The 12,803-nt window shown below is 40.5% G+C and overlaps 1 protein-coding gene across 2 annotated transcripts in view; it reads left to right on the forward strand.

The window, feature by feature from the left end:
• The window catches only part of LOC139452405 (nucleolar protein 16-like), a 34,943-nt gene extending 25,574 nt beyond the window's left edge, over nt 1-9,369 (forward strand). Inside the window, exons 6-8 of one of the 2 annotated variants that reach the window (XM_071233874.1) lie at nt 3,801-3,956; nt 5,654-5,760; nt 6,961-9,369. In XM_071233874.1, the coding sequence (XP_071089975.1) occupies nt 3,801-3,956; nt 5,654-5,760; nt 6,961-7,239 (542 nt within the window). In that variant the 3' untranslated portion in view covers nt 7,240-9,369. Of the gene's footprint in view, nt 1-3,800; nt 3,957-5,653; nt 5,761-6,426 lie in introns of both variants that reach the window. The other variant, XM_071233875.1, reaches the window with a different exon arrangement.
• Nucleotides 9,370-12,803: the final 3,434 nt, after the last annotated feature.

Here is a 12,803-nt window from a genome sequence, read left to right on the forward strand (position 1 = left end):
CGTTGACGAGTAGTTACAGTTTTGATAGAATTACCCAGGCATACCCAACATGATGAGCCTGTCGTGTTTGCCAAAACAGAAGTTCTCAGTCGCCCCTATCTCCCACCCACTATCTCTCTATACAATGCGAGTGTCTTGCAAAAAGTTGAGCCATACAGCTTCACACAGATCACAGATCATAGTAGGAGGTTTAGCGGGGGGAGGGGGGTCCTTCCTGACACCACCTCCCTTTTTGAAATTCAAATGTAGTATGCTGTAGGCAGTAAGATTATCTGAAAGGAATTTCTTATTCTGGACCCCTCTATTATAAAATTGCTTGATCCGCCCTTGCAGATAACACATGTAACTTGAAATGCCTGGAAGTATACTGTACTGTGTACTGTTGATATATATATATATATATATATATATATATATATATATATATATGTAGAGAGAGAGAGAGAGAGAGAGAGAGAGTTCAAATCTATAACGTTAAGTTATGTATAATCTGGTTTTTTTAAAATATACACTGATATTTAGGATGCTGTATGTGTGTGGGAGGGCAATATTTAAGCCATTAGCTGTTGCGATACCAGCCAATGTTACAACATTAGTGTATGTTTGGCTTCCTTCAGTGGTGATATTATCCTACAGGAACAGCCTTGTGACCTCATAACGACTAACATAAGCTGAGATAAGGTGGACTTATAAAACATTAATGTAGATGGTAGGATTGCTTTTCAATCAGTCGATATTAGCTGACAGTTTTGTCAGTGCGTCTGTTCAATTAATCATTACTATTGATCGACTGAGTCGTACATTGCATGGGAGGGTCATCTGAACATAGCAAAAACAATATTTGATCAGAGTATATGTCTGTATATTAAATACTATTTGGAATATGAATCAATAATTTAAACATCAAGAGTTTATCTTAATACTTTCACACATTCAATTAATAGAAACTTCAGATTGAAAATGACCATGACGTTTATTATCAGTTTTGCGTTTGTTTAACATGCAACTTACATAGAATTATTCAATACAGTGTATCAAATATTGCCAAAAATGAACGGGTCATCTAAATTTCATTAATTTGCTTACTTTAAAATAAATATTGATGGCTACAACAGAATATTTTAAATGGTCCAGTGACTTATTTTTATCGACTCATATCAGTTTAGTTTTATTGACTCGTATCTGATAAGGACTTTTGCAGAGCATTCGTCGACTTGGTCCGTCAATTAATCACTCTATCAAAACCACCCTTCAGTGGTATCGGGTTTCATATAAAAACCTAATACCCATGAAGCTGAAATTCTAGCAAGCCATTACACGGATCATATACAACCGAATTTGTCTTCGTAATAAAATACTGTAATATGATCATACCTGACATAGCTGTGTTTGTTTCGGGGGCTCTCAGTGCTTGTTCCGCCTGTTCTATCTCGTCCCTCCAATTTGACTACTCCATTGTAGCAGCTCTGCTCCTACACCGGCGTCACATAGCAACACACGCGCTTGTTACGTCACGTGACTCTGATCCTCTTAACACGCGATCATTAGTTGGATTATCGAGATTATCCCAGCGCGAACGCTCGCTAGTTTAGAAGGGGGAGTAAGGGGTGGTGGTCTTAGCGACCGATAAGGGCGGGATATTGGCAGCCGGTTACTAACGCCATGCTAGGCGTGAGACTGTCACTTAGACATGGGAGTGTGGTAGCATTGTGTCGAGGACTTTATCAAGCAAAAGGGACACTGTATTTGTTTCGTGAAATATAAACTTGTTGTTTTTAAGATGTGTGAGAGCCAATTCATTAACGAAGACTTTTTAAAACGATACATAAGTATAGAGTTTATTTAACAAGAAATTCCATTCTTATACTAGAAATCATGAAAATAATGCAATTCCTAATTTCTTAACTGGAAAGGCCATTTTTAAATACCGTAAATCATGAAATTAATGCATCTCCTAATTAATGCCAGTGTCGACCCTTGGTCTGTGTGTCATGAAATTAATGCAGGTAGCATTACCCTTGAACTTGAAAAAACTTATCAGCAAATGATTACCCGAAGACAATAGGCTTAGAATTCCATGACTTAGTATTGGGTGATAGCGGTTCAATTGAATAATATCAACACAAACCTAACTACAACTGCTTGACATGTGATCTAACTTTAATGACATCAAAAGCAGGAAATTCCATGTAAGGCCTATTCAGATGAGATAGGTCAGGTCGACAACGGAGATTTACAGGTTCCAAGTGTTGATGCACTTGTTATTGCAATCATCTGAACGTAATGAGCAGTGTTATGTTGATTGGTTGGTTGATTTGTTGTTTAACGCCGCACTTAGCAATATTCCAGCTATATGACGGCGGTCTGTAAATAATCGAGTCTGGACCAGACAATCCAGTGATTAATATCATGAGCATCGATCCACGCAATTAAGATCGATGACATGCATCAACCAAGTCAGCGGGCCTGACCACCCGATCCCGTTAGTCGCCTTTTACGACAAGCATGGGTTGCTGAAGACCTATTCTAACCCGGACCTTCACGGGTCAGCAGTGTTATGTATTCACCACGACTGCTGTCACTGCACTGTTTCACACCGCTTTCAGCAATATTCCAGCAATATCACGGCGGGGGACACCAGAAATGGGCTTCACACATTGTACCCATGTCGGGAATCGGACGTGGGTCTTCAGCGTGACGAGCGAACGCTTTAACCACCAGGGTACCCGACTGCGAGACAATAGGAAGAATATAACACATTCAGCAGCTGACGACTAACGGCATCGGGTGGTCAGGCTCGCTGACTTGGTTGATGCATGTCATCGATCCCAATTGTGTGGATCGATGCTCATGATGTCAATCACTGTATTGTCTGGTCCAGACTTGATTATATTCAAACCGCTGTCATATAGCAGGAATATTGTTGAGTGCGGCGTTAAAAACCAAACAAACAAAAACCTCCCCAATATCACACTAACCACGTTGTATTTTCTACCTACAGGTGTGAAAGGTAAACGTGTATTCAGAGATTTAGATTGTTCAAGGTTTCAATGGATTCGTTCATGTTTCTGCATCTTGAAACAACAAACCAACAAACGTGGTGATATTGTTAGATATGGACAGTAGGGCAAATGATGAAACATGGTAGTTTTGCTTTATAATTCCCAACAAGCCCTCGCTTTTTCATAGCTCACTTAATGAAATGGAGACATATGTAATCTTTGAGTCTTAGGAAATATATGGAGACATTTTCAGGCGAAAAAGGCTCAAGGTATTCGCTTTTCGGCCATATGAAAAACGAACTGTTATTATCATTTTAACAGTGATAAATATTTGCATCCAATCTTACTTTTCGTGCCTTGTGAAACCCCGGTTGACATCTCTACATGATACCATTACACGCGCGTGCAGCCCGGGCATGGAGGTTCTTCTGATTATGATGACGTCATAGAAATGACGTCACTCTTTGTTGTGTGCTCTGTTAACATACTCGCGGTATTCGCATTTACAAATGAAATCTTTATTATGAAATATTGGGATGAGCAGTACTGATGTTATTCGTAAACATAATAAGACTCATTTCTTATGGCTAAGTACATTTAGATATATGTGATACATTCCTGACGCCATAGATATATGACGTCACAATCGCTCCTCCAGCACAAGCCGGCGTCATTTTATCTTGGACAGTTCGGCGACGTTATCAACTGTTACAGACACATTGCTTGCTGCTGTTGTTGTTCAAGGTAAATGTTGATCAAACAGTAGGTCCTGATCGTGTTCTCTGTCTTCTTCCACAGTGTATCTGTCCCCGCTCCCTGGCACCGGCGTCGTGGCTGAAGTGAGGATGGTCGCCGGGCGCCGCATCACACGGGGCTATGAGGCTGGGAGGAGGAACGGACACTACAACACCACCCCTCCCCACACCGACAGCAACAACAGCACTGGGTCGATGGGTGTGTGGTTTGTAGATGATGTTTGTGGTTCCTGGTCCAATAACGGTTATCTCTTTCCGTGACCTGATATTTTCATGAGCTGAGCAGACACGAGAGAAATTGATTACTTCACAAGAAAAGACAATTTGTTTGTTAATTGTGTACTTTATTGTTGATTTGTCTCCTGTGTCTAGTGTTATTAAGGAAGACTAAAAATAGTTCAACTTTTTCTCTCAGATTAAGACAGTATTTCATCACTCAATACATTATAATGTCTCATGTAGCATATTCCCGTATCAATCATATCACCGTGCTATTGTGTCATTTCAAGCCGTGGAGTAGAGTGGATTGAAACGGATCGGGTGGACAGGTTCGAGCTACAGATTAGCAGCGTATTTGCGTAACCCCCCCCCCCCCCCCCCCCAATATATTAAAAACTCAATAAGTTCAATTAACTTGCCAGAAACGCATGCATTAAATGAAAAACTAAAATGTATAAATAAAAGCACGCGTAAATACCCAATGAACCTTCTTTAGCTTGCTTCGCTCGTCACGCCAGAGACCCGGGTTCGATTCCCGACATGGGTACAATGTGTGAAGCCCATTTCTGGTGTCCCCCGCCGTGATATTGCTGGAATATTGCTAAAAGCGGCGTAAAACCATACTCACTCACTTACTCTTCAGCTTGCGTACACATTTAGGAGGTAATTTTCGAAACCAATTACGAGTTATTTAAATCAGGCCTTTATATTAAGAACAGTTATAATGTACATCTAAAACATTATTTCATTATTTTTTAAATCTTAAAATTACCCAATTAAAATAGAAACACTAGAGTGAAAACTCAATTGCTCAAAAAGTTATCTGGGGCTCTGGACCCTCTGCTGATGGCGTGTAATGGCGATGTAATGGTGCGTTGCTCACGACTTCGCTCATTGGTTTGCATAGGTACAGGATGTCGTGATATTGCTGAAATATTGCAGACTGCGACTTAAAATTAAATTCTCTCACTCATTCATTATCCTGTCATCTCGATGTCTTTTAACTGATTTTCGCTAAGACCTGCCTGGGAAATACCTCTCGTGGCAAATGAGTGAGTATGGTTTTACGCCGCTTTTAGAAATATTTCACGGCAGGGGGACGAGCGGACGCTTTAACCGCAAGGCTACCCCACCGCCCCATATGGCAAATGAAAATCCACTTCCAATGTACACTGACCAATGTGTTGGCTCTGGTAGTAAGATACAATATATGTTAAGCACGGTGTAAAAACAATCATTACTTATTGTTACTTTTCAATCATCTTTTGTGTCAATGTGTGAAAATTGTACCTGTATTGTACAGGTAAACAAAAGCAGATACCATACACCGGTAAAATTGTTGCAACACGATACATCGAGAAACGTATAGGTCTCCATAGACAAACATTTAGTCTCTGAAATCTTATATTACACAAGATCCTTCTTGACTCTAAAAAAAAAAAAAATCCCTATGCTAATTTGAGCTGGCTAGACTTGCTTTTGTATGCATTTCTAGATTATGTTTTTTTCATAAAATAACTATATTCCACGGTCATGGTGCAGGACTAAGGTCTCCATTGTATGGTATGAAAATGGATATTTATGTTATGTATGCAGTCTACAGTCTGCAGTTTTTCATACAACATATAATTACTGACACCGACTGATGTACAATGACAAAACCATTTTTTTCAACAGAGAGGGTCATGTCACGTGTAAAACGGAAACTGAACTTCGGCAGGAAGCCGCCCAAGGAAAGGGACGTAACTCCTACCACCTCAAATACAAGCAGGGCCAGTAAAAAGGTGGGCAATTCGTTTGAATTAGTTCAGTTAAACAAGCACAATCCAGGTATAAAGAAATATCCCTGTTTCAACATTCTAAGCTGAAGACCTCGATCATTTGTATGTGTGATTAAAGTGTACATCCATACATTTCCGATTATTACTCAGAGAGATTCATGAGAAATGGCCTTTCGAGTTGGTCAAGAATGGACCACTCGCCCCTTTCCGTAACCTGCAAGAAATCTCCATTCGGCTTGTCCCGGAGTGACACGAGTTTGTCACGAGTGGATATAGCACATTCGTCACCACTCGCCCCTTTCCGTAACCTGCAGGAAATGGCCATTAGGCTTGTCCATTCGTTACCACTCGCCCCTTTCCGTAACCCGCAAGAAGATCGCTATTCGGGTTGTCCCGGAATAACATGAATTGGTCTCTAATGTAGGCTTGTCGTGGAATAACACGAATGGTCATGGTTGAATAGAGCATGGTCAACTGATATGAATAAAAATATGTTCTCTGATAAGCAACATGTCAGACAGGTTTGTTTTATTCGTGAGAATCAATCCGGATTGTTGAAGACGGAATTACCAGTCGTAATGAATTACCTGTACAGCTGTAAACTTTATGGTAATTATTTATTTATTGTGTCAGCACTGAGTATATTGTTTGATTGTGTTTATATTTCAGATCGCTGGTTACTGACAGTTTCCACTATACACCTGTTAAGTTTTAGTAACATTTGCGCTTACCTGCTATGGGCATTGGGTCCACCACCACAAAAGCAGTTGTTAGCGTGTTCTTAAAATATATAAAAATACCTTCGAAACATAAATGGAAATTTTAATTTGTAATATATTATATACGAGTGCTCTGATTTTTTTCAAATATATTTAGCTTCAGGTCTGCCGAAATTGGATAGGGTAGTGGTTTAAATATTTGCTCATCACTCCAAAGGCCCGTAATGGAGTACTCCCTTTGTACAATGGATGAAGCCCATTGCTGGCGTCGGATGCCTGGATATTGCTGTTTAAAAGTGCAATAAAACTAATCTTACGCAGGCTGTCAGTCGCTGTGCCTGAAAGTCAATATTAACTGCCCATCATTCGAATGCCATTGCCCAAAGTTCAGTATAGCCTAATGAATTTAGAATTTTTCGAAAGGATAGTCTTTCGTTATAAATTTACGAGGCGTTATCAATGATTGATTTATCGTTACCAATAGAAATCAAAGACCGGCTCAAGGGTTCGGAATGTGAAAAAGTCAGTTCGAAGAAACCGAAACACAGTCTCTCGTGAACTGCGCAATCTCCTGAACTCTGCTGCGACTGTTATACTTCCTGTGCGCCTCCGTTCTGATATGCGCCGCTTGGACAGAACCGGAAGTACTAGTGGGGGAAGAATGGGGTCAGGTAGAGCAGGGTACCCCCTCAAGTCATCACCGGAAGTGACACACTTACCCAAGAGACGCAGCACACACAAGACGTTTCGCCGATCCAAGTAGGTTGTAACCGGTAACACTATTGTGAGATAAGGCGACTCTTTTATGTCTAATACCACTGTTTTCATCTGTTTTTTCTCTTCGTCATGTGTGTCACATGTGTGTCGAAGAATTGTTACAAAAGCTGTACTCAAATACTTTAGTTAGACACTTGTGTAAATAACCTGCAGATTTGTAATGTACGTTGCATAACTGTATTTACCTCCCTTGTTTTCCAGCTGTCACAGCTGTGGTTGTTTCTTGCAATGGCCGCCCTTGGTCACGTCGTTAGTTGTTTGAGATGTTGTATATATCGTGCATCCATTCTGTTTGCTTGTTACTTGTTATCTTCGTTTTCTTAGCAGTTGAAAATATAGTGCTTCTATTTTGTTGATCTTGTCCATACTGTCATGATTATGATACACAAGCGTATTTGTGACCAGTCCTTGATAACATAATTACTGACATATAATATACTGGGGGATATTTTTGTGACATTGTGGGCTCAGTCTTCACTACAAACAATTAAAAGATGGTACTTGTTGTTCCCCTGTCTGGCGCTCGGCATTAAGGGGCTAAAACAAGGGCTGGTCGGCTCGGAGACCATGTACTGTGTCTGAGTGGGGTATTGATGTTAAACTGCAGCATGGTATCTCAGTGGGCTAGCACTATAAATCGGCATCAGTCCGGACTAGGACAAGTGCAAGCGCGCGCGCAACACACACACACACACACACACACACACATAAGCCCAATTTCACCTCATCTCACAACAAACATATATCCCCCAAAATAGTCCTGATCCCTGACTGGTCTTGTTCAGGCTACATATACCAGTGTGCCCTTCTCAATGGGAAGTACCCAATGCTCGTCGTAAAAAACCGACTCAACGAGGAATCGGACTATCAAGCTCAGTCACGTGTAGACAGAGTTATTTATTGCCCACGGACATGTTGCTGGAATATTGACGACTGTCGCATAAAGTACTCATCACTCACCGAACTGATTGTTTTCAGAATCGTCCGCCACGTTGTATGAGCTTTGTACAGCGCCACGTGGTTTCCAGTGAAATTATGTAAAATCTCTGGGTTAGAATTTGTCTTCATCATCTCATACTTGTCTGAAAAGGCGGACCCGTGAAGATACGGGGTAGAATAGGTCTTCAGCAACCTATGCTTGTCGTAAAAGGCGTCTATGCTTGTCGTAAAAGGCGACTAACGGGATCGGGTGGTCAGGCTCGCTGACTTGGTTGATGCATATCGTCGATGCCAATTGCGTGGATCGATGCTCATGATGTCAATCACTGGATTGTCTGGTCCAGACTCGATTATTTACAGACCGCCGTCATTATGCTGGAATAATGCTGAGTGTGTTGTTAAACAAAGAACCAACTTCGCAAGTGCTGGCCGATATATTAGATACCGCTTATTGCTGGCCCAGTAGTCCCGGAAGTGCGCACATGGTGCAGAGGACATCACCATCAGATACAGTTTAGGATATGATATGAATTTCTAGTCATATTTGTGTTTGTACGTCTTTGTCTTGAAGCTTACATGTAAATAAGGTGTACATAGACGAAGTGCCGTGCCAGGCTCGTCTTATGGGTGAATGAGTGAGTGAGGATGATCAGATTTGATTATTTGCTGAGGCTATATCTCACTGTATTTGACCATATACTGCATAGATATAATGAACCTAAAAAAATTAGGAATCATAAATATTTGGGGGAATAATTAGGTTTGAGCACACAATTTCGTAAAACATATCCCCCCAAATATTCACGATTCCTAACTCTTTTTGTTCGGTATATTAGCCCGAATAGTGCTGACATGATTCATTTATAGATCATTTCTGTTCATTTTCAATTCAAATGAATCTAAGGACCATTCGATTCAAATCTTATTAACATCAGATCTAAGTTCTCGCTGCCCCTAAACAAAGATCTGAGGACATCGCATTACGGGTCATGTCAGAACGACCTTTCGCGAACTTTGACCGACCACTGAAATGACAAACAAGAAGTCGACAAATGCCAATTAGAAAGCAGCTTTCTCAAGCTTTACGGCACTCGTTTCAACCTGGCGACTTCCATTTCAGACTAGCTTGAAAAATATGTTGACACAGTTCTCGATTAAAATTTTTGAAAACTGAACAAACGAATGTCTAATATATGGTTGCGATTGTATGGCAGTGCTTCCTACGTACTGTGCAACGCCGCCTTCGTTCAAATGTTTATCCCTCGGAAGCATAGATAGACGATAATTTTGACGGAGTCAGTCGTACGGGCTGTAACTGTCGTTCGGAATACACAGTGTTCACGCTTTCGAGGTTGCATGATTAGGAAACACATTCCGACTCACTTTCATGATCTGGTAAGCCACGCTTTGATTGGTCGGATGAAAAGTCGTTCTGAATGGGATGTACTCAGATCTTTGTTTAGCGATAGCGAGATCGGATTTTAATGAGATTGATTGGATTCTTCATATTACTATAGTTAATCTGTCGTACTATGTCAGATTAACTTTAGTAATATGAAGGAATGGGGTGACCCTTAACCTATTTTGAGTGGCATAGATTAAACATGTTATTAATGTATGGTTTAATGGCCACAACTTGTTTGGAAGTTATATGTATACGTCTGTCATGGTGCTCTCGTCATGTGTTTATGTTGGGCAAAGATGTGTGCACACTTAACTGTGACGCCACGATGAGCGTAGTTAGCCTAATCAATTACAGTTAACAAAACTGTGTTTAGACGTGTCACTTTGTTCACCAGAATACACACCGAAGAAAACGGCATACCTGTTTTTGCACCTTCTAATCCATGATCATTCATTATGCAAGTCTATCATCAAACCATGCAAGTCTTTGATTCACTTTGGTTACCAGTACTGTGTACATAGTATGATTTTTCTGAAAAGATAAATTTATGGAAACAAACTTTTTTTTGTGATGTTACAGTGTGTTCTTTGAATATGCCTGCTCTTTCTTAGAGAACCGTATTAAATTGGAATCAATTCATTCAACTATTAAAAAGTAAACAAATTGTTTACTGCCACACTCAGCAATTTTCCAGACCAGACAATCCAGTGATCGACGTCATGAGCCTCGATCTACGCAATTGGGATACGATGACATGCATCATCAATCAAGTCAGCAAGCCTGACCACCCAATCCCGTAAGTCGCCTTTTACGGCGAGCATGGGTTGCTGAAGACCTATTCTACCCCGGATCTGCACGGGTCATTCAACGAGTATTGTGAATGTGATGACGGTAGCAATAAATGATTAATTAATGACGTTGGTGGATCATTGGTTAATATAAGGGTAACGCTATTTTTCAGGGCATTATCATTTGCAAAAGTCCGAGGTCTTCCATTAACTGCCCGACTGTTAAAATGGATAGAATTTATAATCAAATAAAAATAAATAGAGGATATCACGCGAGTGTGTTTGTGGATGGTAAATATCCTGCATTAGGAATAAACATTGTATTTAGCGAGCCTTAGGTAAGTGATGTGTCAGTCGGACAGTGACAGTAGCCAATATAGTTCCAACTGAAATCTGTTTCTGTAGTGTTTGCTTCCTAATAGACGAACAGGCTCGGGATGGGGCAGATAAAGTTTATTTTGATAAACACTGATGGTCAACCGCCATATCACAATCCCAAGATGCCCCGCGCTGGGGTGCGGTTCTTTGCTTCCGCTCCAGGGAGCATTTGTTATCGTGAAATGAATACTACATTCCTCCTCACTAAACATTGCAAACACTAACAAAGAACAAACTAACCTAACTTATATGTCTAACAGTTGACATCAAAATAACTGGGAAATCCGTTATCACAAATATAGTAATAACATTATTTCAATGTTAATCATGATAATAGAAATTTTAAAGTCCACCATTATCATATCATGATATCAGTTTTAAAAACTGGAGTCATGATTCCCTTGAACTATTAAAAGAACTTTGAACAAATGATTAAAATTTGTGTTGTCTTTTCTCACAAGATTGAAAATGTTCTTATTCTAAACTCAAATATTTAGAGTCTCTGGTGCAATAACACTTGAAGCATTAATCAGAACAAATTAAAGTAAATAAATTTGTACATTTTTCACGTTTGACACTTTTCAAAGTTTATAGGTCTAGACGGTCTGGTGTTTTCGGTACTCTTGCAGATCTGGAGTGGCTGAACTATGAGCCATAGTAGCTGGAGTGGCTGAACTTGATGTTACTGTCACAGGTTGGTTTGATGTAGTGGAATCATCACACATGCTGGATCAATACTGATGGGTGGAATATCAACATCTCTTTGTTGATTGCTATCATTCACTTGATCATTGGGATCCTCTGCATATCTTCTTCGGATGTGATCGAAGTGTCGTCGAAGTACACGACCATCGTTCAATCTCACTTCACCAATTGAACCTGTTTTGTTGATCAAGATACCTGATAACAAACGCTGCCCTGGACCAAAGTTGTTTACATACACTGCATCGTCCACAGCTGATGATTTCTCCCTGGAGTGTGTGTCATGATGTGCCTTCTGCTTTTGTTATATGTCTCTCACCCATGTAACAAATCAAGATGTGTTCTGAGCTTTCCTGACATGAGTTCAGCAGGTGATTTTCCTGTTGTGGTCTGCAGAGTAGATCTATATCTGAACAAGAAATGATTCACTCTTGACCAATGGATCTTCCATCTATCTTTTTGATGGATTCCTTGAAGGTCTAAACACAACGCCCGGATGATATGTTCTAGTCGTACGTGATCTATACCATTCACATCCATGAATCTTCTAAATTCACAGCTCGTGAAACATGTGCCGTTGTCCGACACACACACACACACACAAAAGAAAATAGTAGCTGGGATGCCAGTGATGCAAACGACGCTTCAAGCTTCTCGATTGTTGATTGTGTTGATGTCGAAGAAGTGATGTGTCCATCCATCCACTTAGAATAGGCATCAACAACAATGAGAAATATTTTGTTGAGGAATGGACCAGCATAGTCACTATGCACTCTTGTCCAGGGATGAAGTGGATACTCCCATCGATGCATTTGCACACTTGGTGTAGCCTTAGAATTCAATTGACAAACTGGACACTCTCTCGCTTTAGATTCTATATCTGAATCTAACTTAGGCCACCACACATAACTTCTGGATAGCATTTTCATTTTAACCACGCCAGGGTGCCCATCATGTAGAATGTTAAGCACACTTTGTTGGCCCTTAAGAGGGACAACTACTCTCGCACCACGAAGTATGATGTCTCCCTATACACTGAACTCAGACTGTTTAGACTGGTAAGGTTGTAGCTATGGTTCTTGAGTGTCTGGTCATCCGTTTGTGATGAACCTTCTAACTCGTGACAATGTTGGATCAGCTTTGGTCCAGCGAACGATGTCACTAGTCTCGACTGGTGTAGAGTCAAGGAAGTCAATCAGAATTTTAGATTCTGGTAAGGCAGGCACAGAGTTTGGCTTGTCTGGAAGTGGTAATCTACTCATATAATCAGCATGGTGAAGGAGTAGTCATACGCAGATAAAACGATGGCCCATCTTTGGATAAGACCTGAAGCTGTAA

The sequence above is a fragment of the Haliotis cracherodii genome, unplaced genomic scaffold, assembly GCF_022045235.1.
Source record: "Haliotis cracherodii isolate W230 unplaced genomic scaffold, xgHalCrac1.p SCAF_9, whole genome shotgun sequence".
Taxonomy (NCBI): Eukaryota; Metazoa; Mollusca; class Gastropoda; order Lepetellida; family Haliotidae; genus Haliotis; species Haliotis cracherodii.